Source organism: Archocentrus centrarchus, chromosome 9 (genome assembly GCF_007364275.1).
Source record: "Archocentrus centrarchus isolate MPI-CPG fArcCen1 chromosome 9, fArcCen1, whole genome shotgun sequence".
In the NCBI taxonomy this organism is placed as follows: domain Eukaryota; kingdom Metazoa; phylum Chordata; class Actinopteri; order Cichliformes; family Cichlidae; genus Archocentrus; species Archocentrus centrarchus.
The window spans coordinates 1,143,942-1,170,803 of NC_044354.1; the positions used below are offsets into that span (position 1 = coordinate 1,143,942).

A 26,862-nucleotide genomic window follows, 5' to 3' on the forward strand; every position below is an offset into this window, starting at 1 on the left:
CCAAGCTAAGCGCTTAGCATCATGCTAAGAGAAAGTTGAGTGGTGGAGAGAGTCAGCTGTTCCTGTATCGCGAATTAGGGAAATCATGTAGTGATGCGGCAGCTATTCTGTGGAAGGTATATCACTGATCTGGATATCAGAGTGTTCAGATCACTGAAACAGAAACACTGGACTGGCCGAAGGCTGTGATCGGGGAGACACGCAGCTGTCATCTTGCTAACTGCTACGTGTTTACATGAAGGCAGGCATTGTTTAAGCTTTGTGTAGGCTGTATGCTGTAGTGTCACACTATAAATAAAATAACGTAAAAAAAATAAAAGGCTGTACATTAAAGGAAAACTTAAAACATAAGGAAAATAAAATACAGTAATAGGATGTGCAACTGGGTAGTATAATTTGGGGGAAAAGAACAAATTTACAGAACAGCTCATGTTCCAACTAATAAAGCCGCCTGTTACAGCACAAAGTAACCGAATTTTGTCATTAACTCTGGCTCTAACTTTGGGTAACCGGAAGTATAAAACCGAACAGCGGACGTAGCAGTCTGTCATGGCAGCCTACGTGTGCTCTTCCAGAAACCCGTGGATTAAAGACTAATTAGAAACGCTGAAACACTCACGCATGCGCTCTGAGACATTTCAATATGCCTTTGAAAAGCCTGTTTGCGCCATAAAGTGTATGAAGCAAAATAATCATTCTTTTTTGTTTTATTTTGTTTTTTGCTTTTAGATATTTATATAGGGCAGCGTGGGGGTGGCCTGGCACCATTGCCTCACAGCAAGAACGTCTGGATTATTTTCCACTTTGAATGGCGCCTGTCTGTGTGGCGTTTGCATGCTCTCCCCGTGTTTGCGTGGGTTTACTCCGGTTTAAATTATATTTATGTTTAATTACGGGAAAACAGGGTTGTAATTTGTCATGCAAAATTTTTGGGCGCAATAATAGTAATAATAAGATGCAGTTCAAGAGCACAAACCTCCTCCAAGGCAGCTCACTCTCTGGACAGCAACTTTGTATTTTAGATGAAGATTTGTATTTTATCTTGTATTTTTCTTTGTCCTTTTTAAACATACATTAAGAAGTTTGTAGTGCAGTAAAAATTAGATAAGGGTAGCATGACAGATATTTACTTTGATTACACAAACAATGTGGGAGTAACTAATGATAATAGGTATTGATTTGTAAATAACTGAACATGAATAACTCAAACTTATATCTTTATGCTACAGTATATTTCTGACTAAGTATATTACTGACAAGCTTCTTGTCTTGACAATACTTTCTTTAAAGATAAAACACAAAAGGCAGGTGTGAAAAAAAAGTGAGGTCATATGTGGATGCAAACTATAAGGTGATATTTAGAATACCTATTTGCCAGTATAATTTCCTAAATGTTTCCAATGCAAAAAAAAAAAAAAAAAGGCAGCAGAATTTTAAGCAGTTTTAAAGATAAAAGACATTTTATGAAAGTTTGACCTTGTTTGACCTTGAAGAAGAGGTCAGAGGTCCAAAGTAACATGATATTTAGAATCCTCATAAATCATTCCCTATGAGCCTATATGCTGTCATGGCAGTAAGAAACATAGTTTTAGTAATAAATAGCTCTATATAGCAGTATTATCACTTTGACCTTCAGCTCAATCTACTGACCTTGAAGGAGAGGTCAGAGGTCAACTGTGACATGATATTTTAAATCTTTGTGCTGTACTTTCTGTATGTTCGCAGTACACACCAAACTTGTAAGAATCATAATTTGTAAGTTAACCACAAGAGGGCACCCTTCACCAGTCACCACTACCAAAAAGCCCTCAGATTGTCAGAAACAAACATGTGATGATGAAGTTTTCTCTTGTTAAAGTCACAAAAATAATTTCATTTTGTTTCCAGTTTTACAGAAAAGGTAAAAAGTTTTATTGTCAGTTAAACAAAAAAAAAAAAAAAAAAAAAAAAAAAAAAAGGAGGATTTTTTTTCATCTGGGAACAAAAATGGGCGTGGAGAGATTTTTCTTTGTGCCGTCTCCCCTGTGAGCTCATAAATCTTCTGTGTAACCTGATTGGACGGACTGGAAATTAATAAATACTTAGAGCTAAGTTTGATGTTCACTAGTTTCTCATCGAGGTGACAAAAAACCTGCATTTTTACAGCCTCCGCTTTAAGAAACTGAGACTGGTGATGTGCGTTTTCACACTGGAGTGAAAACCTGCAGTAAATTTACACTGACATGAAACTGCTCCAAATGTGACCTGATGGTTTTCTCATTTTCAGGATCACTGCCTTTAAAAACACTGAGGTACTCACAGAATAAACTGTGTGTGATTCATACTCTCTAATCTTACATATAAGGAAGAAGAAGAAGAAGAAGAAACAGCCTTTATTGTCCCACAGAGGGGAAATTTGGGTGTAACAGCAGCCGCAGTTATTATAAATATAAATAAAGATATAATAATTCACACTATTAAGAAAAGAATATATATAAAATCAACAAACAATATTAACCTTAATACTACTAATAATAATAACACTATATACAATGTACATGATGTGCCTGTGTGTTGAACCTTAACAGGCCGGACTATTTACAGTATATTATATATTATCCTACATTGTGTAGGCTATTGTGGTTTTTATTGGGGGCAGTGATGGTTATAAAGTCTTACAGCTGCTGGGAGGAAGGATCTGCGGTAACGCTCCTTTGTGCATTTAGGATGCAGCAGTCTGTCACTGAAGGAGCTCTCCAGCTCAGCAACAGTTTCATGCATGGGATGAGAGACCTTGTCCATCAGTGATGTTATTTTGGTCAGAGTCCTTCTGTCTCCCACCACCTGCACTGAGTCGAGAGGACATCCTAGGACAGAGCTGGCTTTCCTGATGAGCTTGTCTATCCTCTTCCTCTCAGCTGTAGACAAGCTGCTGCTCCAACATACTGCTGCATAGAAGATGGCTGATGCCACCACAGAGTCATAGAAGGTCTTCAGGAGTGTCCCCTGCACTCCAAAAGACCTCAGCCTTCTCAGCAGGTAGAGTCTGCTCTGACCCTTCCTGTAGAGCGCATCAGTGTTATGAGTCCAGTCCAGTTTATTGTTTAGGTGAACACCCAGGTACTTATAAGAGTCCACTATCTCAATGTCCACTCCCTGGATGTTCACCGGTGTCCGTGTGGTGGGTCTGCGCCTGCGGAAATCCACCACCAGCTCCTTGGTTTTAGCGGCGTTGATCAGGAGGTGGTTCCGCTGGCACCAGTCCACAAAGTCCTGAGTCCACTGTCTGTACTCTGAGTCATCCTCACCTGTGATGAGGCCAACTATGGCAGAGTCGTCAGAGAACTTCTGCAGATGGCAGCGTGGGGAGTTGATGGAGAAGTCTGCAGTGTAGAGGGTGAAGAGGAACGGTGCCAGCACAGTTCCCTGTGGGGCCCCCGTACTGCAGACCAGCCTGTCAGAGACACAGCCCTGTGTCCTCACGTACTGTGGGCGGTCAGTGAGGTAGTCCAGTATCCACTCGGAGATGTGGTGGTCCACTCCTGACAGTTCCAGCTTGTCTCTCAGAAGTCCTGGCTGGATGGTGTTAAAAGCACTGGAGAAATCAAAGAACATGATCCTCACAGTGCTTCCAGGCTTCTCCAGGTGGGTCAGCGCTCGGTGCAGGAGGTAGATGATGGCGTCATCCACCCCGATGCCAGGCCGGTAGGCGAACTGCAGCGGGTCCAACGAAGACGACACCATGAGGCGTAGATGGTTGAGGACCAGCCTCTCGAGGGTCTTCATTAGATGCGATGTCAGGGCTACCGGCCTGTAGCTGCTAAGATCCTTTGGATGTTTGGTCTTTGGTACCGGTACCACACAGGAGGTCTTCCACAGTTGTGGTACTTTCCCCAGCTTCAAGCTCAGGTTGAACATGTATCCCATGATGCCACACAGCTGATCTGCGCAGCACCTCAGGAGCCTGGAGCTGATGCCGTCTGGACCAGCAGCCTTTCGCACCTTGATCTTACGTAGCTCCTTCCTCACATGATGAGTTGAGAGGGACAAGATGGAGGTGGGGGATGGGGGTTGTGAGATGGAGTCCTCAGAAGTGAAGGGGGTGGGTGATGGCTGAGAGCTGAGAGGTGTGAGGTCCCAAGAAGAAGAAAGGTTGGCAGTCATTAAAGATGGTGGGGCTGACAGCAGGGGGGACTGGGCTGGGGGAGGGGTGGGTGGCTGGTCAAACCTGTTAAAGAACTGGTTCAGGTTGTTCACCCACTCTAAGTCTCCCACAACCCTAGGGCTTGGTTTGTGGCCTGAAATTGAGTTCAAACTCCTCCAAACCCCACTGATGTTGCTCTGCTGTAGCTGGTCCTCCATCTTCTTCCTGTAGATGTTTTTTCCATCCCTGATTTTCCTTCTCAGATCCTTCTGCACGGCTCTCAGCTCCTCCTTATTTCCTGATCTAAAGGCTCTCTTCTTCTCCTTCAGGAGAGCCTTTATTTCAGAGTTGATCCAGGGTTTGTTGTTTGAAAAACACCGTACCCTCCTGGTGGGCACAGTGTTTTCCACGCAGAAATTGATGTAATCAGTGATGCAGTCCGTGATGCTGTCGATGTCCTCCCCATGAGGGGCACAAAGCTCTTCCCACACAGTGGAGCTAAAGCAGTCTCTCAGAGCTTCTTCAGTCTCCTCAGACCATTTCTTCACTGTGTGTGTCACAACTGGTTCTCTGTGTACCAAGGGTTTGTACACAGGCTGGAGATGAACCAGGTTGTGATCTGAGCCCCCCAGGGGAGGCAGAGGTGATGAGCTGTATGCCTCCTTGATGTTGGCATACAGTAGATCCAGTGTGTTGGTATTCCTGGTGTGGCAGGTGACATACTGGGTGAAGGTGGGGAGAGTGGAGGACAGGGAGACGTGGTTAAAGTCCCCACGACAACAAACATACAATATAAATAGATCTTAAATTACAACCTTAATGCAAGGAGTGAGTATGCAAATAATTTCTGGTTAGAGTCAACTGTATTAATAATTATGGAAAATGAACTATTAGAATAGCACAGCTTTCTGCAGTTTTGACCTAGAGTAGGTTGTGTTTTATGTAACGTGGCTCCACATGGTGAAGAGCTGCCTGCACAAGTCAGACACAAGACTGTGAGACTTCATACAGATGTGAGAGGGGACGAGAGCATCAGGAGCTGCAGAGGTCAGAGGTCAGGACAGAGGTCAGGACAGCGGCTGAACTCGACACAGGCCTTCATTCATCAGAAACACCCTCCTTATTCAGCTGTGTTCTTAAACTCTAATTTAATGTTTTATTTTTATGTTGAAGATGTTGCTAAAAAAAATTTTCATCCAGTCAAAACTGTCTGTGTTTAGCTCAGTTTAGTCTGAGCGACTTTACTCATTGATACAGATTTGAACATTTATCCATGACTTTCAGCTTTTTCAGCAATTTATACAACATATTATAACTCTTTAGCCCTTTTATAAATTATAACTGTTTTAAGCATTTCTAGTCTATTTTCAGCTTACTATTTTCTTTGAGATTTAATTCAGATAGCTAATTATTAATTAACTCATTGTTTGATGCAATATTTCAACTGTTTATTAAATCTATTAGCTAACTTTTAGGTAGCTATTTCAACTACTTATTCACTTTTTATTTACTACTTTACTTTACTATTACTTTACTTGCTGATTCAACTATTTATGCAGTCATTTTATGATGTATCCATGCTTTTATTTAACTTTTGTGCTCCAACCTGTTCAGGTCCATGCAGTCCTTTAATTACACTGTAATTTGAGGGTTTTCAGATTAGTTGAGTTCATTTTTCCTCCTCCTCTGGCTACTGTTATCACTAAGTTAGGAAATAAAATGAGAGGCATACAACCAGTGACAGAAAGAAGGATTTACACAACCTTACACTGAAAAACAAAGTTTAATTGCTCATGGTTTAATTCCTTACTTGGTGAGGATGATCTGTGATGCTCAGACAGTGCGGAGAAGAAGAAAACATAGAGCCAAAATAAATAGATCGGGTGGAGTCCAAGAGGGTGCCTCTACAACACCACAACACTGTCAAGGCTGTATGAAGGTTTTAGGAGAGATGCTATTAATTACTGACACTGAGAATGCTCCCAATACTGAATAAATAGATGACTCCCACTCTCAGGAGGTTTGGGAGAAGAGGAATTTGGTGATGATGCCAAACAGACTGCAACAATCACACCCATTGATTTTTTTTAAAAGAACAAGCAGTGCATTTCCATTTACTTGACTCCAAGAACAATCCCACCATCATAGAGCAGCAGAAGAAAATCTCTATACAGCTTATCCCAAAAAACTGGTCTATCCAAAAGTGTAATTAAAAATAACGTAATATACATGTGGCATGGGGAAACCTGAGGACCAGCCTGGATCAATATTTATGTCCATAACTCCTTGGACACCACCTTTCAGAACATGGAGCACTCAATAAAATCCATGCTTTCATTTTCAGTCTGGGGAGCTTTAAGGGATGGTAGCTGTTCCTCAGTTTTACTCATGCTGCATCCTGGGGACCTCTTCAGTGATCTGCACTGAATACCATTTAATACATCCACACTAAACCCACACCGACTGTTTTCCCATCCTGCCTTTCAGTTTAGAGGCCAGTGCAGTCTGTGCGGATTAAATGCCATAACGCTCGCTATTTATTAAGTCAGGGAAAAACAAGAAGACAGAGACTTATACTGCAGCTGAGGGAGGCTTACTCAGTCCACAGAGTTCTTGGCCACAACAGAGCCATTTAAGCACTTTGAGTCTCTGCAGTTCATGTCCAAGCAAAGCTCAGGCAGACTGCAAAAATAACAAAAATGATTGAAGTGCAGTAAGCCAGGTCTTATCGTTCAGTACTGTCTTAAACACTGTCTTAAGTTTTCAGATTAAATCCAAAGCACGGTCCAGGAAAGGCACCGGTCTCCAGGAAAAATTTTGTTGACATGTGAGTGCAAACAGTACTGTTTTTCTTCTGTAGAAAACAGTACTTTCCTCCTCAGTAATCACTGTATGCAGTTATATGTAATTTAATGCTGTAAAAGCTATTGGTTGCATTTTAGATGGGAAACAATACATTTTTCATTTTTGAAAGACGGACTCCGCTTCATGTAACTCACAGTGGTTTGGTCCACCTAACTCCTTTAAGAGACATTAAGACATTGTTAAGACATTGTAAGACATTGTTATTTCCTCCTACCACGCAGTAAACTAATCATATTTACCATCATTGTAACCATACTGTTTTATTATCTTTGTTACATATCCATTAAATGTTGTGCAGGTGCCATGTTATTGCAGGGCAGTTGTGTATATTGCATGTTTGTTGTGGCAGGGGCTCCTCAGTGTTCCCATGCTGTGTAGAGTTATTATAACAGGACGCATTTTTTAAATATTTAAATGAAACCTCAACCCTCACCAACACAAACACCTCTGAGAAAATCCTCACTGACCAAAAGCTTCAGCGATCAGACACAAAACTTTCAGTGGCTGAAATCCCCAAAGGGCAGCCCGACTGCACACAGAGCACTTTGTCGCTCGGGGCAGGATCAGGTTTAATGGGACATGGTTTTCACAAAGGAAAAAAAAAGGAAAATGTTTCATAATAATAATAAAAAAAACAAACGAATCCTCAGAGCAGACGCCCAAATATCTTTTTCACAAATCTCACACAGAGAGAAAAAAAAACCCTGACGGGATTTTTAGCTGTTGTATTTTGACTGTTGCCTCTTTGACATCTGACCTGCTTTTACACCGTCACAGCAACCCACATTAAACACCTGAGCAGACTCACACAGACACCCGACACTGCTGTATTCAGGTTTGGTAGTTTCTGCCCTGTTGGTGCAGAATCTCATTTCTTTGTTTTTGTTCTCTGAGTTTCTGTCAGAGTTTCTGTTTGAAATAAAACCCGAACAGAAAACACATTTTAAACATGGAGTTTTACTGGCACTGTGCAGCCACTTTGGTGTGTTTATTTGGATATTAAAAGTTCGTAATACTCCCAGTAGTATTTCACAGCCAAACTCTCACACAACAAACATAACAGAGTTGATACATTCAGTTTATCAAGAGCATTACTGATACAGTTAGGACAAATAATTAATTATAATTCTCCAGTAAATATTAAAGGAAATATTTGTATTTTCACTTATATGAAACCTCATTTTTAATGCTGAAAACCACAAAAATCTATGTTCAGTTTTTTTTCTGGAAGTTTCACATTTTGATATAATTTGAGAAAACTCATGTATGAAAGGAAGAGATTGTTTAACAAGGTGAAAAGACAAAAAGTGGACCTTAAGGTCAAATTTTACAGCAAATTAAGTGCCAGCTGGCAGGTTCTCACTTTTATTCTTAAAGAGAATTATTTGATTGATTGTTTGCAAACTCCTTTTTCCATTTTTGGCATTGTGGAAACATAATCTCTTAAACTTTTAATGATTACTTCGTGACCTGATGTTGAGTTATGATGCATTTTATTCAAATACTAAACAAGCATAGTTTCATAAACTAGAGATACCCTTACCGTTTAAATACAGTCTCTTGCATGCATAAAAATATTCATGATACTGAAAAATAACATTTTTTATGCATTTTATTTACAGAATCAGCTCCTAAATAATCATTTCTCAGACTGCAGAACTAGAATATGTTAATAATGAAATGCTATTTTATAAAATAGTGGCAAGAATTTGATTTGCAATGAAAACAGGTTTAAAATTTCAAAGGAATTTTAGGAAAATAAGATTTTATCTAACGGCTGTCTGAAAAGCACAACAGTGAACATCACAGTGAAGTCCTGAACTTTCTAACCTGCAGAGTGAAGCAGATCCAGAAGCTGTTATAAATTTTTAGTCAGGCTGAACTTTCATTTCATTTCAGTACATTTCCAACATGAATCTGGCTGTTTCAGTGTACTGATGCTGACAATAACTGCAATATTTAAGATTCATCAAATATGTGCGTCCTCACTGGTGATGATCCTAATCTTCACTCTGTGCTAGAAAAATCTGCCATTTTTGTTCTTTTCCAAATTACTGGATGGGACAAAAAAAAAAAGTAATTAAGTAATATGCATCAAAGAAGTTATTTTTATATGTCTTCAGAACACAGAGTTAGGGTCACAGTTGGTGTTTTGTTAACAATACGTGTGATTATGTTGTAAATTACTGTAATTCTTAATTTTCTTGCCTTTGTGTCTCAAACTTCTTATATGTATTTTGAATGCAATTTTCCTCAAAGCACAAACTGCATAAACAAATATTTTTTTCTTTCTTTTTAAGATGTCACAATAATGCCATTACTGTGAATTCTTTTGACCAAGATTATCATTTAGTGAAAATCTGATATTGTTGCCGCCCTACTTCAGACACTGTAAAGAGTAAATAAAAAGGACAATAATTTCATTTTTTGCGTTCCTCGATCTGCTCCACCTCACTGGACTCATCAACCACTTTGCCATTGATCATTGTCTGAGTGACGACCTTCACAATCTTCCTGGTCCTCACGTCGGGGTCTTCTGTAACACAGGAGTTAACCAGGATTAGTCACATTAACGTTTCCAATCTGGAGCCACAAAAGCATCATTAACAGTGCAACACCTGCAGAAGTAGTTTATACTGAAGCTGCACTCTAGAAAAGGAATTCCAGCTGTGACTGAGTGAGTCATGATTTACTGTGTGCTATTTTGGTTTTTATGATCATGAGTGGGTATTGAGTCGGAATAACTAAGGAAAGGATCTGATTTTTCTGGATTGTTGGCCTACTGGAGGGATGTAATATGACTACACATAACCAGCTTTATGAGAACAACATAAACGACTGTAGCAGAAAGAAAAGACAACAGCCCTCCGTTCTATGCTTCATACAGACTTTAAATAGAAACATGGGATCCTTGGAGCGATAATGGATTCTGGCCTCTGGTAAGACACTAAATACCATACAGCAGTGATTTTCAAACTTTCTGTGCCCAGAGCACACCAAAGGATGGGCCACAATTTCCAGGCTCACCATATTCAGGCGTATAGATTCTGTGGCCTGGGTCATACCTGCATGCAGAGAGCTGAGACTGCTGATGAGTACGCCTTCTTTTTTAATCTGGGTTTGTTGTTTATTGTGGGTGAAAATGAGAGGTTCTGAGTGATGATGCATTTCATCATCAAAAGGGCTTCAACCTCCAGTTATTTGTCCATGCAGCACTACGCTACAAGCTACCGAATAAGCATGTGCTGAGCTGGAAACCTGTTAGACCCCGTTAGCCAACCTAAACTTACAGATGACACGCTCAGACTGAGGGAACCAGTCTTTGTGACCTGCAGCCCCACATGAGCTCATAAACAGAAGGTTCAAGTAGTTTTCCTTCTCTGCAAGAGATTTACTAACAATCATGGAACAATCTGAACTTACTTTTAGGAGGTGGAGGTGGAGTTTCTTTCACCCTGTAGGATAAAATGATATCAGATCATAATCAGTGGCAACAAAGCAGAAACCAGGTTCAGTCAATATTTGATATAAATACAGTTCTACTTTGTGGGAAATTGAGTTTACTCTTATTAATTTTTTTTGTCTGCTTCTTTATTGCATCTATTCTTTCTCTCACTTTCTTTTTTGGATAGCATCATTTTTACACCTTAGCAACAGTTCACCTGTTATTCAGAGCTGAATATGAAACCACAGATGCTTCTAGTTTAGCTTTAACTGTCCAAAGTTTAATCCATACAACACATGTACAAAAGCAAATAACAAATAAAGATATAAGGTGTTAATTATTAACCAGTCCATTAATATGAAGTCTAAATAAATACACAAATGCCTTCTGTGTAGCAGAAAGTACGAGTCACTTGTTTTTTCATAATACTCAAAGAAAAAAATCATTTGACTCAATCCTGGAAAGGCTGTTGTTATAAAACTGTGTATCCTTGAGGTTCCCTTTTCATTTTACTTGCTTACACTTCCTCTCCTTCCAGCAGCCTCCTGTAGGTGGCAATTTCCATTTCCAGGTTCTGCTTGACACGCAGCAGCTGCTCGTAGTCGGTCTTGTTGCGCTGCATGTCCAGACGCAGCTGTGACAGCTCATCCTCCAGTTGCGTCAGAATGGCTTGAAGACGATCCATCTCCACGGAGTACTTATGTCCCGTTTCTCCAAGGTTTCCCTCCAACACGCTGACCTGGAAACACAACATACTGGTGATGAACAGCCATAGAAGATGCACTGTGTCACCACAAGTATTCATCTCATCGACCTTCACGCACACACACACACGAAGTTGAGTGACATCCCATTCTTAATTCATAGGTTTTAATATAATGTCGGTCAACCCTTCGCAGCTATAACCGCATCAAATTTTCTGGGAAGGCTTTCCACAAGATTTGTGGGAATTTCTGACCATTTTTCCAGAAGCGCATTTGTGAGGTCAGACACTGATGTAGGCTGAGAAGGCCTGGCTCAGTCTCCGCTCTAATTCATCCCAAAGGCGTTTTGTTGAGTTGAGGTCAGGACTCTGTGCACGCCAGTCAAGTTCTCGTTCATTCATGTATTTATGGCCTACTGCTTCGTGGCTGATTTGCTGTGGTAATTTAAATAATGCATTTAGGTGGATTTTGATATTGTCTTTGCAAACTTTAACCATGTTTCAAGTCAGTTATCTGATATGTGGTCCTTTCTTTACTTTATCTACGTTGGCACCGCCCTACCCCTGAGCTTAAGTGTAACATTAAAAGACAAAACAAAAATAAGCATTTTTAAAGTTTATTAAAAATGCTTATTTGCAATTTTCCAGACAGCCAAATGAAATGATCAGTGTTCTCATGATCAGTGTGCTGAGGGGCAGCGACTATCAGAAGGAAGAAATAATGCTGTAAAAGGATTCTCAACACCAACAAGCAAATGTTCAGGAGATTAAAGCGAACCAATCTAAGCATAAAGAAGGAAATACTCCATCTTGGGTTCACAAAACGTTGTATGGCAGTCTTAATTTGGGGAGAAAATATAAAGGTGTAACTTTAAAAGCCTGACACCGCTCCTCTAAAATGTAATTAAGTCTTCAGGCAACAGCAGGAACATTAAGGATGAAGGTAAATACGATGAGGGTGAAATTTAAAGCATCGGGATTAACTCTCACTGTTCGCAAGCACCATGCAGAATGCCACCGCTGTCAGACAATCAGTCAAATGATTTTACCACCCAGTGCTGCTTTGTAAGTTTACCCGTTGAGCAGTTTACCTGTCAGCACAATAATATGTCTGCATCGACTGTGCGATCAGGCTGCACAAAAGTCTGAGAGCTACATCTCTGTATGCTGTTTGATCTGCGTTCACATGCAGTGGAGACACAGACAAAACACCGGCTTTTTACGTCTTGTCACGCTGATTGATTATAGAAGCATTATGAATTTGCCGTGTACATTGTATCTCTATAAAGTAGCAGGTCTTTGCTGACAAAAAGAAGGCAGCTGTTACCTACAGCTGGTCCTGACATGTGTGCGATGCGGGGGAGGACCGGTCATAGATGCGCCATCTAACGGGCTTTCTAATGTCTCGATCTCACGGAAACCTCGAAGCTGAAGATGGCAAGGAGGTGCAAAAGGAAATAATTCACATGCATGTGCACGAGCTGTACTGTACCTGTTTACGAAGGTTGTCGAGCTCGACCTCCAGAGCCTGCAGAAAACGTCGCCTCTCACTGAGCTCACTTTGGGCGCAACGCAGAGCTTCATTGCTTTCTTTGACCTCTGACTGCACTGCCTCTAACTGTAAACACACAAAATAATAATAATAAAAAATATTCAAAACAGTTTACCACAACAGTCATTTCAAGGTGCTTTCTATTGTAAGGTAGAGACCCTACAACTAGATAGAGTTAGATAGAGAACCCCAAAAATCAGATGACACACTATGAGCAAGCACTTGGAAACAGTGGGGAGGAAGAATTTCCTTTTAACAGGAAGAGGCCATGAGCAGAACCAGGGTCTGCTCCAGCTGGCTGGGGGGAGGAGAGGGTTGGGGGGTGAAGGGAAAGAGAAAAGGGGCAAAAATTAATGTAGTACCATAAAAATGCATGATGAGCAAAAAGGGGTGATGGGAGGATAAGTACTTGATGTCGTCCAGCTCCAACTATAAGTTTTATCATAAAGGAAAGTTTGAATCCTAATTGTAAAAGTAGAGAGACTGTCTGCTGAACTCAAGCTGGGATCTGGCTCCACAGGAGAGGGTCCTGATGGCTGAAGGCTCTGCTTTTAAAATCTCTGGGAACCACAAGTAAGTCTGCAGTCTGAGAGTGAAGTGCTCTGATGGGATAATATGATATACTGAGGTCTTTAAGGATACTCAACAAGTTCAAGACTTTCTATGTGAAAAAGAAAGCTTTGACATTAAACTGTGTATTTAACAGGAAGCCAGTGAACAAATAAGTGAGACATATTATCTCTATTGTACTCGCTGCAGTGTTTTAGACGAGCTAAGGGTTTTTCAGGGAGCTTCCAGAACAATTTAATAATTACATGGAGTCGTTTTTCAGCATCACCCTGAGACAGGATGTTTACTAATTCTGACAATATTGGATAGATGGAAGAGTACAGATATTTATTTATAGTGAAGAGAAGACAGAAGAGCAGGAGCTGCTTCATGCAGTGACGGACCTTCTTTAGGTACCAGGCCTCCGCCTCCTCCTTGTTCTTGCGAGTGATGCCTTCATATTGGACCCTGAGTTCAGCCAAGATGGCCCCCAGGTCAGGACCCTGAGCTGCATCCACCTCCACATTCACCTGCTCATTGGCCAGCCGGGCCTTCAGGGAGCACATTTCCTGCAGTAAATCAAAGAAGGGACAGAAGAAAAACAATTTAAGGGTGCAGCATCTTACTGTACATGTACTGTACTGTAAATCCTGGTTAACAGAAATGTTTTGATGGAAACACACAGCTGGTATTTATCATTATCTTACTTGTATACTTAACTTGCAACATAGCTTAAATATAGCACACTAACAAGACAACATGGACTGCACTTACAGCAGTAGCCCAACAGTTTTCTGCAACATCAGCTGATTGTTTAGCATTTGAAATCAGTGGTTACAGTAGCATACAAACGATCCCTGTTTCAGAGAGATAGACACAGACTCTGTGTTCGATGGGTACAGTAAAAGCAGATTTCATCCGCTGTAGCCAGATAACAGCAACAGATTCACAGTTTTTCATCTTTCCATCAAATAATAGTTGCAAATGAAAAATTAAAGTTTCATTTTGTGAATTTAACTTTTTCAGTAACATTTTTCATGCGCTCCAAAGTTGCCCTGAAGTAAAATGTGAAGTCAAATTCATAAGTTAAAGTGCTTTTAATACACAGGACTGATATTTCAGAAGAAAACCACTAATATTGTTTACAGTTTATCATTTCTAACCTCTGACAGGTCTGAGTGTGCCTCTGATGACTTAAGCTTGTGAACTGTGATGTTTAGGGACCGGTGTGAGTGTTGTAATTTAGAAAAAAGCCTGACATTCAGTTTAGCTCGTGCAGAAAAAGCCTGTTGAGCAAAGCTTTTCTCACGCCACCAGCATGAGAGCAGGTAAACAAACATTAACATCATTCACTTTGCTTAATTTGCTCTTGGCTTTTAACAAGCTAGCCTGTCAGTGCAGCAGAAGTAGGTTAGATTCAGTTAAAACGCGAATGTACTTTGTCAGATTAGTTTTGCAGCTGCGTGTTTTTAGTGAAAACTTTTGCACACATTGTGAGGCAGCTTCCATGAAGCAGTGAACTTCCAATAGCTGCTGAATTGATGCACAACATGGACAAAAACCCCCACTTCTGTCTCCATCACTGTTAAGTAGCTGCATAATAATGTCTGCTATATGTGCAGCACTGATGCCATAAAATCAGATCAATGTTTCTAACACAGAAACTGAACTTAACAGCTCTTCCCTATGTTCTTCACTGCGTTTTAAATCTTTACTTGTAAAATTTGTATTTGCAACATGTGACGCCTCAAGGAAAAGCCAAATTGCTCCCTTAAAGAGCATCACCCCCGGCTGAGTTTATCACATGCACCTCGCATCTGTTACAAACCAGTGTCTAAGACATTCATTTGAGATATTTATGTGACATTTATAAAGCAGATAAAACGGTGCCTGCATCAAACACACCTTGGGGTTCCTTCCTTCTTTTCTTTTGCAGTTATTAATTGCTGCAACAATTTTTTGTCTTTTTAAATTCTGGCTATGAGAAAAATTAGCTGTGTTGGACTTTAATTATTATAACACTATAATTACAGTCAATCTAATTTTATACATTTTGAAACAACATGCAAATGACCTTCAACTCTACATCCTGCACACCACACCTGTGTGTCTAAACACACACAGACTCTGTTGCTGGTTCCTTCTTTGTGTACATTGGCGTGATCCTGCTATCTTGAAGCCTTCTGGTTACAAAGATGAAGGGTGTGTCGCTGTGCTCAACACGATCGTGTTTCAGACACTGAACACTGTTTAAAGCTTGTGGTGGAAACAAACTGATCTGGTTTTATATGAACCTGTTTCATTTGAAAGGTGAAGATGATCAGAACTAAACTAATTTCACTGATAAGTAAACACTGATTAATCCGATTAATTTGTGAGCAGTCTCACCTCCTCGTGATTTTTCTTGAGGAAGTAAAGCTCTTCCTTCAGGCTGTCTAGGTCTCCTCGCAGAGTGGAGATGATCTGGTCGTGGTCGGACTTTGCTCTCCTCAGAGCCTGACAGTCCCTCTCTACTGACTGGCAGAGGGTGGCCTCCGCCTCATATCTGCAGATAAAAACGAAGAGGCTGAAGGACTAAATTAAATCAAATAAATCAGCTTTCACGCAGAGAATGTAAATGTAGTCAGACTGGACAGAATATGACAAAAATCAAAGACCCAGGTGTTGTGCTGAAGCAATTTATTGAAATATCAATTTGTATCACAAGATGGGGCAGCAAGTCAGCCGAGTAAGTCATTAAAAACACACATTTATTCACAATGACTAAAAAAAGAGTAAAAATTAAAAGAACAGAACCATACACCTGATAGAAAACTGGTGGGGTGGGTGTGGGTAATTTGCAGAGGGTTATCTTTAATCTGCCAGTTCCTTATTACAGTGTCAGTGTGGTGTTGAATTGCACAGATATGAAAATAACACAGTGTGGAAGTTAACCTTGCATGGAAAAACAAACGGGAAACTTCTCACTTTAAGACTCCGTGAGTCGTGTTTATTAACACAGGAAAAAAGCTAGCCAAAAAACACCAACAGCAAAAAAACGTCATCGGGACTCTTAAAGAGACCGCGACCATTACATGAATCACAACATTAAAGACAGTGAACAAACAACCTAACCATAACCGGACATGTATACAAAAGTGAATTATGCCATCAGTGTTGAGAGCACTACACATGCCCCCCCAGAATTCACTACAACAGAAAACCTGAAGAAGAAAACATCAACGGCGTGGTGGGCGAAGCAAACGCCCGGCACGGCTCCGCCGAACGGGAGGAGGCAGAACCGCGTCCTCAGCGGCTGGCTGAGGGGCTCTGCTGCGGCATGGTTGAGGGGCAGGCGGAACAGGAAAAGGGGGCCTAGTCAGGGGCCGACCTCGTTTTGGGGGCAGCGCCAACTCAACCGGCCCAGCCGGATCTAGGTGAGCTGGTTTAAGGCGGTCCACGGATATAGTCTCCGCTTTGCCCCCCACGTCCACCACAAAGTGCTTTTCTCCAGTGCCCACAACACGGAAGGGGCCCTCATAAGGCGGCCGGAGGGGTCCGCAGCGACCATCTACTCGAATGAAAACGTAGCCAGTAGACTGCAGGCCCCTGGGGACGTGAGAGTTCGGCAAACCATGGCAGGAAGTAGGAAGTGGAGCAAACCGTCTGGCATTGTCCAACAGGCTGGAGCGCTGGAGTGCAGCTGACCAAGGGGTCGTGGTGCTGGGGACGAAATCCCCAGGGACCCGCAGCGGCTGGCCATAGACCAGCTCCGCGGAGGAGGCCTGGAGGTCTTCCTTAGGTGCTGTCCTGATGCCCAGCATGACCCATGGGAGTTTGTCCGCCCAGGAACTGCCCGTCAGGCTGGCCCGCAAGGAGGCTTTCATCGACCTGTGAAAACGTTCACAGAGGCCATTACTCTGGGGGTGGTAGGCCGTGGTGCGGTGGAGTTTAACCCCCAAGCTCGCTGCAACAGAGTTCCAAAGTTCAGAGGTAAACTGAACACCACGGTCTGAGGAAATGTCTGAAGGGGTGCCAAAACGGGACACCCAGGTGCCAATAAATGCCCGTGCCACATCCGCTGATGTTATGGATGATAGAGGGACAGCCTCCGCCCACCGTGTGGTCCTGTCGACCATAGTGAGCACATGGGTGTAACCCTGCGAGGGTGGAAGTGGGCCGACTAGGTCGATGTTGACGTGGTCGAATCGCCGTTCCGGCACTCGAAACTGTTCCAGTGGCGCTTTAGTGTGGCGGTGTACTTTGGCACGTTGGCATGCCACACAGGTGTTTGCCCAGTCCCCCACGTCCTTTTTAAGTCCATGCCACACAAACTTGGCTGCCACCAGCCGTTGTGAGGCCTTGGTTCCAGGGTGCGAGAGGCCGTGGATGGCATCAAAAACGGGTCGCCTCCATTTCGCAGGCACCACAGGCCTAGGAGGGCCCATGGAAATGTCGCAAAGCAGAGTGGTGCCAGCCTCGTCGAATGTCACATCTTGCAGGCGCAGCCCAGTATTGGATGAACGGCAAGCCTGCACTTCCGTGTCTGTGGCCTGGTCAGCTGCCATGCTGCCGTAGTCCAAACCGAGGTGCACCGCCCCTGCGATAGCACGGGAGAGGCAGTCTGCGACATGGTTGTTCTTTCCGGAAAGGTGTGCAATGTCCGTTGTGAATTCCGAAATGTAAGTCAGCTGCCGTTGCTGCCTGCCGGACCATGGCTGAGTGACTTTGGACATGGCGAAAGTCAAAGGCTTGTGGTCCACAAAAACGGTGAACTGGCATCCCTCCAGCAGCGAACGAAAGTGTCGGATGGCGAGGTATACACCAAGGAGCTCCCGGTCGAAGGTGCTATACTTCCGTTCGCTGGGGCGCAACTGCCTGCTGAAAAAGGCAAGGGGCTGCCAAGCATCACCCACCCACTGTTCGTAAACCGCACCGACTGCGTAGTCCGAGGCATCCGTGGTAAGTGCGATTGGGGCGGAGGAGGCTGGATGGGCCAACATGGCGGCCTTAGCCAAGGCTGACTTAGCGTCGACAAAAGCCTTGTCTCTTTCCGGGCTCCAGCCCACAGGCTGTCTGGGTGTGCTGCCTTTCAGGGCCTCGTACAAGGGTCGCATGGTTTGGGCGGCCCCAGGGAGAAAACGGTGGTAGAAATTAACCATGCCTAGAAACTCCTGCAGGGCTTTGACAGTGACTGGGCGTGGAAAAGTGGTGATGGCCTCGACTTTTGACGGAAGAGGAACGACCCCATCCTTCGTGACTCTGTGCCCCAGAAAGTCTATGGTGGACAGGCCAAACTCGCACTTGGCTGGATTGATGATGAGCCCGTGCTCGGTCAGCCGCTCGAACAAAGTGCAAAGGTGCACAAGGTGCTCTGAAGGTGATGAACTGGCCACCAGGATGTCATCCAGGTACACAAACAGGAAAGGGAGATCTCGTAGCACAGAGTCCATGAGCCGCTGGAAAGTCTGAGCAGCATTCTTGAGGCCGAATGGTGTGCGCAGGAATTCAAATAATCCAAACGGTGTGATTACAGCTGTTTTTGGGATGTCGAGAGGGTGTACGGGCACCTGATGGTATCCTCTGATCAGGTCCACCTTTGAAAAAATGACCGTACCGGCCAGGTGCGCTGAAAAATCCTGGATGTGTGGCACTGGGTAGCGGTCAGGCGTTGTCGCGTCGTTGAGCCGTCGGTAGTCCCCGCAAGGACGCCAGCCCCCTCCGGGTTTAGGGACGAGGTGAAGGGGGGAGGCCCAAGGGCTGTTGGAGCGTCGAACAATCCCCATACGCTCCATGGACTCGAACTCCGCCTTGGCCACGGCAAGCTTGCTTGGCTCGAGGCGCCGAGCACGAGCGTATACAGGCGGGCCAGTGGTGTCAATGTGATGCTCGACACCGTGCTTGGCTGTGGAAGAGGAGAAGGTGGGCTGTGTGAGTGCTGGAAACTCAGCAAGCAGATGCTGGAAACTGTCCGTGACAGAGAGCAGGCTGGAGAGGTGTACTGCGTCAGAGGCTCCGAGCGTGCATGCATAAGAGCAGAAGGTAACGGCGTTGATCAAGCGCTGATTTTTAACGTCCACCAACAGCCCATATGCACACAAAAAATCTGCCCCTAAGAGGGGAACAGCGACTTTGGCAGTCACAAAGTCCCAGCCAAAGCGTTGCCCCCCAAAACACAGTTCAACATGTCTTGTGCCGTACGTACGGATGGGGCTGCCATTAGCGGCTTCCATGGGGGGGCCGTGGGTGTCAGCTACAACGTCCACTTGTGAAGCAGGCAGGAGACTGCGCTGCGCCCCTGTGTCGCAGAGGAAACGCCGGCCGGAAATGGAGTCGTGGATGAAGGGCAGCCTGCTGGCATGGCCGACGCTCACGGCCACTAACAAGCGCCGGCCTTGGCGTTTCCCACCCCGCTGAAGCTGCAGGGAGAGCGGCATCGTTTGGCCTTGGAGCCAAACCTGGCATGGTAGTAGCACAAACCGGAAGACGGCTGCCGACGCGGGGCTGCTGCTGCGACGAGCGTGTGATCATTCCGTACTTCGGAGAAATCACCGGCAGGGAGGGAGGCAGCCGCGCAAGGCTGCTGACTAGCCAGGAAGCACTTGTCGGCTTCCGCAGCCAGTTCTCTGCAATCAGTGCTGACAGTGTTGGCTAAAGCGGCTCTCACGTAGGCAGGCAGTTGGCGCAGGAAAAGGTGGACGAAAAGGAAATCCGGCTTATTGTCACCGAGCAGATCGAGCATGCGGTCCATGAGCTCCGAGGGCTTGCTGTCACCGAGCCCTTGAAGAGAAAAAAGCCTATTGGCCCTCTCGGCGTCGGACAGTCCGAATGTTTGCAGTAAGTATTCCTTCAGAGTTTCATACTTTCTTGTTGGAGGAGGGTGAGTAAGAAGGCTCACCACTCTCGATGCCGTAGAACTGCCCAGGGCCGATACCACGTAGTAGTATTTAGTTTCGTCGGCGGTTATCTGGCGCAAGGTAAACTGTGCCTCAGTCTGAGCAAACCAGGCTGAAGCAGACGATTCCCAGAATTCGGGTAGCTTGAGAGACACAGCGTTGGCGGTCATGGTGATCTGGATACGTCCAGTAACAAACGTCGGGGTCACCAGTGTGGAAGTTAACCTTGCGTGGAAAAACGAACGGGTAACTTCTCACTTTAAGACTCTGTGAGTCGTGTTTATTAACACAGGAAAAAAGCTAGCCAAAAAACACCAACAGCAAAAAAACGTCATCGGGACTCTTAAAGAGACCGCGACCATTACATGAATCACAACATTAAAGACGGTGAACAAACAACCTAACCATAACCGGACATGTATACAAAAGTGAATTATGCCATCAGTGTTGAGAGCACTACAACAGCTAATATTGTAATGCATTCACCATGAGCAAGTGTGCTACCTCCTTCCCACCTCATCCAGGTAATACCCTCATATAAACTGCACAGAACGTGTCTGAAGCTGATTTGTTCCTGCTATGTGAGACTTCTGTGACAAAATATCCCAACCTGATTCTTCCCATATTCCCCAAAGTTCAGCTTAATTTGTGGTCATCAACAGAAGTGCATTATAAGCGCAGGTTGGTACCTTTTGTGTACAGTCATATGACGATATCTGGAAATAACACAGCTCATTTAATGCAGTCTTTCTGCATGTGTAGATCAAAAATGTTCCTGCTTCTGCATAAAGAACCAAGTAGCAGATCTGGCACTTCCAGGTTGGTACCTCAGGTGGCCACTAGCTCCTGACTCAATTCCCATAAACTCCTATATTAAATGCTCAACTTTACAGCATTAAAAACCATTTTTACAGCCAAAAAAGTTTTGACATCAATGAATAGTTTCCCTCTTTAAGACAACTCATTGGAGGTGATTGTTTTTTTTTTTTTTTTTAATAATTCATCCATCCTGATATTGGGGACACTTTGATTGACAGATGTCCTGATACAGGCAGCTGGAGCTAATCAGTGTCTCCTCTGTTAATTTGGTTCTCAGAATGGACACACAAATGTGAAAAATAGCATGCAAACTCCTGCAAAGCTCTGCGCTACTAAGGTCCACACTCACTTTGCTGTAAACACCATGGATCACTGTCAGCTGAAGTATTTCTCCTTCACATCAGGCCACAGAACATACCATCAACACACTGTGAAAAACACCAGCAGCGGGTATTTCGTGACCACCTTCAGCTTTACCTTGCCGACTGGTGAATCTCCGGAAGGGGACGATTATCTTTCCGGCCCGCACCTCTACCACTGACTGACGTGTCCGTTGTTTGGTGCCTGAGCACCGTGGGAACGGAGCTCTTGGTTTGCAGTCTGACAGAAAGGTCTTTTATTCACACAGTTTTGCAGTCTGGCACTCCCGTGTGAACACTCATAACCAAGGAAAAAAAAAACCTCAGTGTGACACTCACTTGACCCTGAAGTCATCAGCCGCCAGCTTGGCATTATCAATCTCCAACATGATACGGGCGTTCTCCAGCGTCTTCTTTCTCACCTGAGTGGAAGAACACAATGCACAGCGGGATAAAATCATGTGTAGTTATTATAATGTGTTTACTCTTTCTTTATTTTATGGCTACATATGATATTGATTACACTTGAAGCACAAGAGAATTTTTGCTTAAAATGAGAGAATTCACAACAATCTGTCAGGCACAAACACAAAAGGCAAAAAAAAAAAAATGTCTCGAGACAAGAAGATTAAGACTACATAAACTCTTCTTAACATTATGTCTAGACTGAACTGAACATGTCAAAGCAAGAGTCTAAGACATAAATCCCTGCAGTCAAATGTTCCCTGTGAGAAAATCTTGAAGTGAACTCTAAGGTCTGGACACCACTGGACACTGACCTCCTGACCGATGGCGTGGGCCTGTGCCATCATCCCCTCTATGTCGTGGCTTTTTGGAGCTGTCTCCAGCATGAGATGCTTGATCTTCGTCTCCAGTTCGGCATTGGACTTCTCCAGCGACCGCACCTTGTCCAGGTAGTTGGCCAGGCGGTCGTTCAAGCCCTGCATGGTCTCCTTCTCATTGACGCCGACACTGAGGCCGTTGAAGGAGAGGCTGGAGCCCAGCACGTTGAGGCCATTGCCCACAGAGAGGGAGCGCGACAGAGACAGTGTGCCGATGGGGGAAAGATTGGAGATAGAGGGTTTGGCGCGGATGCTGCGTCCACTGTCCCTCACAGAGATGTTGGAGAAGGAGAGCTGACGCACCGAGCGCACAGAGAGGGCGGAGGCCATGGCGTCCACTGCACAGACAATTATCAGTTATCAGTGGTGTCATGAAGCTACAAGTTTGTTTTTTTATATATTATACTATTCTTTGTGTCAAAGAGAACGACAAAGACACCAGAATGCTCTGAAAAGGCTAAAAGTCACGGCACACTCTCATATCTAAAGTCTGTAATTAATCTTTAATATTCTTCAAAGAATATTATAGATTAATGCATGAGCCAAAACAAAAACTTAGAATGAGAAGTTTTATGACTGCCTTCCACCAAACGATTGTCAGAGATGTAGCAAAAAGACACTGAATCAGGGATACAAAGTAATGTTATTCTTTCCTTGTCAGTGAGTTATTTAAGAAGAATCAGGATCTAGTAGATTTCAAGGCTCTGGGAAATTGAAATCTTCTTTGTGAAAACTTTTTCCCTTATTCAGCTACTTTGATAAGTAATTGGAACAGAGGAGAAAGACCTAATCAGTTCTTACCTGGAGCTCAGTTGTTCAGCAGGTTTCTCCTCGTTCTTCTGGTCAGGGTTTTACCGCTGATGGTAAGGGTGACTGTTGTTGCTGGAGCAGCTTTCACAGGTGAGTCCGGCTGCAGAGGATCAGCTGCCCTTGCCGGGGAGGAGCCACTCTTGTAACCAATCCCAGAGCAACAAAGAAGAGGATGCAACATGACACCTTATGGAGGAGTTGGAAAAAAAATCAGAGGTGCATATGAGTAAAACTAAATCAGTGTTTCTTTTAAGGAAATTCACCTGGCCGGAGGTTACCCCCCCCCCCCCCCCCCAAAAAAAAAAAAGTAATGTAATGCAATGTTTGTTGGGAAAAAAAGTTTTATTTTCTCCATAATACTAATAATAATACTACATAAGAAGAAATCAGTCCTACACAGCACACAATTTTGTGTTTACTGCTATATATATCCTCACAATAGCCTCCTCAGATTTTCATCTGATCGTCTCTTTCCACAGTGGCTGTATTGAGGGCAGACACAATGCATTCAGAGAGATGTGAGAAGGCAGCTTCACCTGAGGACGGCCAGGCAGGTTGGAGAGAAACGAGAGGAAGTGGGAACAATGAAGACAGAATGAAAAGAAAGGGAAGACCCCTGAGAAATGCACAAAGAAGTGCAGGGCGTAGGTCTGGCTGAACTGGAAACCTGGCTTAAATGTACACACACACACACACACACACACACACACACACACACACACACACACACACACACACACACACACACACACACACACACACACACACACACACACACACGCACACTCTGTAGTTCTGTCTTAGCGTGTATAATCCTCTGCTGCTACTTTGAAAACATGTATGACTTTCGATTTCTTTGTGCTTTATTATCCTAATCAGATCACAACTCTCAGTGACGCTGACCTGATTTAGTGCTGTATCGATTACATCTCACTGCACTCACCTCCACTGAGCTCACTTCTGCATTGGCCAGTTACATTCTGGGACAGGTCACGATGGAAACTTTCTTTTGTGTTGTTTCCAATCTGAATATAAAAGCCACCTATCACCTGTCTGCTTCCACAGGCTGCAGACACAGTAACACTAATGGCTTAAAGCTGTATAACACAGCCCACAATGAACCAGAAAATGGATAATTAAAGTAAACTAAAGGTGGTATTAACAGCAGGACAACAGTGTCTCCATCACTGTGTCTCCATCCTAATGCAAGACCACTGGATGCATACAGTATGTGCTACATAAATACATAAATGCAGATTTTTTTCATATCTTTCTCATATCTGTGTGGGATCTTTGTTCCAGTCACACAATGGCAAAAGAATCCATAAAACTGACTCTCATAAGGACAAAAGCAATCTATAATGAGGATGCACCGCCACCATGTGGCTGAAAACACATACTACAGCGCAGAACTTTTAATGCTAAAAGATAGAAGATGCCTGAATGATGAAATTATTCTACAGACATTGTATAAAGATTTGAAACTATATACAGATATAAATATATATCTACAGCAAGATGAAAAACTCCTTGTCCTTGTACTTGACCATTTTCAGAGGAATCGTTTTTGTTTGTTAAGCCACTCAACACCGACCCATGAATCATTCAAGCATAAAGAAGGTGCCTAACTCACAGATGATGCAGTGTTGTGTCTACCTACACATAAAAAACAGTTCTATCTTTAGGCACTTTGTAACTAGCAGCCTGTTACCAAACACATCATTTGTTCTCATTTCTTTTGTTGAATCTATATTAAAAAAAGTCAACGATAACACAGTTTGACAGGTGATTCCCAAAGCGCTAATAGCTGCAAACTTGGCATCTCGGCATGCTGTTCAGTGCTTCCTTAAAAAAAAAATGGGGGAAATTTGACAAATAGAGGACAAAAGAAGAAGTGGCAGGCTTAAAAAAAAAAAAAAAAAAAACTATCTACAGCAGCTGAAAATATCTGAAAATCATGTCCTAAAGAAATAGGAACAAATCCAAACCTGATTCAGGATGTGAGAGAAGCATCTGGCCTTGAAAGAAGACAAACAGGGAGAAAAAGGCTGAGGTACGCCAGCGTGTCACAACAGCAGGTCGTATGGAGCAATCTATCCAAATTTGAAATTTTGTGTTCAGATCAGAGAGGTGCAACAGTGAGTGTCTACAGTCATCTGTAAAACTGGGTGGAGGCTCTGTCATGGGTTGGGGCTGCATCATTTCAGCCAGTGGTTTTGGGGATCTTATCAAAATTGATGAAATTATGAAAAGAGTCAGGTCCACCATGTAATACCATCTGGAAAGCATCTGATTGGCAACAGCTTCATTTGTCAGCAATGACTCCACACTGCCAATGCAGTAAAAGCATTGGCAGTGTGTGTATCTGGATAGAAAGACACACAATAGAACACTATCAGACATGGACTGGCCTCCCCAGAGCCAAAATCTCCACATTGTTGAAGCAGTGTGGGATCCTGTTAACAAAGAACAAAATGAAAAGCAGCCAACATCCAAAAAAAGTTTTGAATATCCTTCAAGAAGCCTGGAGAAAGTGTTGATAAAGGTGGTCATATGAAATATTGACTTTCAAGCTTATTAGAATTGTAACAACTCTGTTCTGACCTTGTATAGTGTATTTCCATGTATTTTTGCACATGTTTTAATACATTACTGCCCCTATTTCCCATTTTAATAGCAAAATCTAAAGAAGTGAGGGGTGGCTCAAAACTTTTGCACAGTAGCAGATAAATCATTCAGGCTCTGATGCAGGTTGCGGCCTTTATATGATCAAAGGTTTAGCATAGACAACCTTAGAACCACTGATCACTATGGCCCATTTCAAAATCTGAAAATTGAATGAGATCCACCAAAATTATCACAACTCTGATCATCACATGAGCTTAAAATGACTTCTTGCAGTACCTTCGTGGTCCACTAGAGGTCTTCAGCCCGCACTTTGGGAATCACTGCTCTAATAATGACATTTGAACATCCATCAGCAGCAGCTATTCTCCACATGACTCACATGGAGTGCAGAGATAAAAACATTTAGATCTTACCTGTAATACAGTGTAATACTGCAGTGACTTCTTTATTTTCTATGTATTTAATGTCTGACCAGGAGTCCATTACAGGACAATCAGAATCATCTGAATGTGTCTTTGAGATGAGAGGAGGCTAGAAAGTATACAGAATCAGCTCATTTCAGCTAGTTCGTCATTTTTGAGGGTGAAATGCAGTAATTTCCCATCATTCTCAGTCTTCAGGTGTGCTTTAGTGCAGCCATCTACACATGACGTGCAGCACAAAGGCATCGCAGCCTTCAGCATGCCTTGGGAGATTGATTCAGATTCTGCTCCAGCTTCTTATAAATCAAACTTAAGTGCAGTGATGTTTCAAAAGCAGTTGTCATTTCCCAAACTAAACACTATCTGGGAACCTGCTGTGGAGTCCTGTGTTTATTTTTGCATAGTGCGCGGTTGGCCGTCAGCCTGGGTGAAGTGAATCATAAGTTTCAGCTATTTCCTTGCCTTTCGTCAGGCCCCCTGCTCTCATGTGCTACTGTAAGAGTCCTAGTTTACACACGAAAAAGGGGTCTTTGTTTATTTCCGTGAATTTCTACAGCACACTGTGCAAAGGCCTGAAATCCAAAGCCAAATAAATTCCTTTTGCTTTGTTTTGACTTATTTTGGAAACATGATACCAAATCAAGTTGTGCAGAGCTTTTATAACCAGGGTTAAATGGCAGGCCTGTGCAATATCTATATTTAAACAAAACACCCTAAGCCATAAAGTAAATTCACTGTGGTCTTGTTTTCCTGAAGAAAGGACGTTGCACCAAAAAATGCTCACTCATTTAGTGTCAACAATTGTGCTGTTTGCCGACGTGGTCCAGCCCTGAAGCCTCAGATAGTCCAGTTTTGTGGAACAAATTTAGC

The 26,862-nt window shown here is 43.3% G+C and overlaps 1 protein-coding gene across 2 annotated transcripts; it reads right to left on the reverse strand.

The window, feature by feature from the left end:
- Window positions 1–7,959: 7,959 nt before the first annotated feature.
- On the reverse strand, window positions 7,960–23,027 carry krt1-c5 (keratin, type 1, gene c5). 2 transcript variants are annotated; one of them, XM_030737565.1, is made up of 9 exons: window positions 22,934–23,027; window positions 22,070–22,470; window positions 21,630–21,712; window positions 15,626–15,803; window positions 13,642–13,806; window positions 12,629–12,754; window positions 10,955–11,172; window positions 10,412–10,443; window positions 7,960–9,524 (listed from the first exon to the last, which is right to left on the reverse strand). In XM_030737565.1, exons 2-9 carry the CDS (start codon window positions 22,460–22,462, stop codon window positions 9,409–9,411), a joined length of 1,311 nt encoding a protein of 436 aa, XP_030593425.1. In that variant the 5' UTR covers window positions 22,463–22,470; window positions 22,934–23,027; the 3' UTR covers window positions 7,960–9,408. The 2 variants fall into 2 exon arrangements, with proteins under 2 accessions (XP_030593425.1, XP_030593426.1); XM_030737566.1 differs by having other exon boundaries at window positions 9,409–9,524; window positions 15,626–15,782.
- Window positions 23,028–26,862: the final 3,835 nt, after the last annotated feature.

What these genes read in the sequence shown, in the direction of transcription:
- krt1-c5 (XM_030737565.1), bottom strand. Translation starts at nt 22,462, where the DNA reads ATGGCCTCCGCCCTCTCTGTGCGCTCGGTGCGTCAGCTCTCCTTCTCC. An exon ending in CCCACGCCATCGGTCAGGAG is followed by an intron (nt 21,713 to 22,069) that starts GTCAGTGTCCAG and finishes TCTTCCACTCAG; the next exon opens with GTGAGAAAGAAGACGCTGGA. An exon ending in CTGCTGGAAGGAGAGGAAGT is followed by an intron (nt 10,444 to 10,954) that starts GTAAGCAAGTAA and finishes TTTATCCTACAG; the next exon opens with GGTGAAAGAAACTCCACCTC.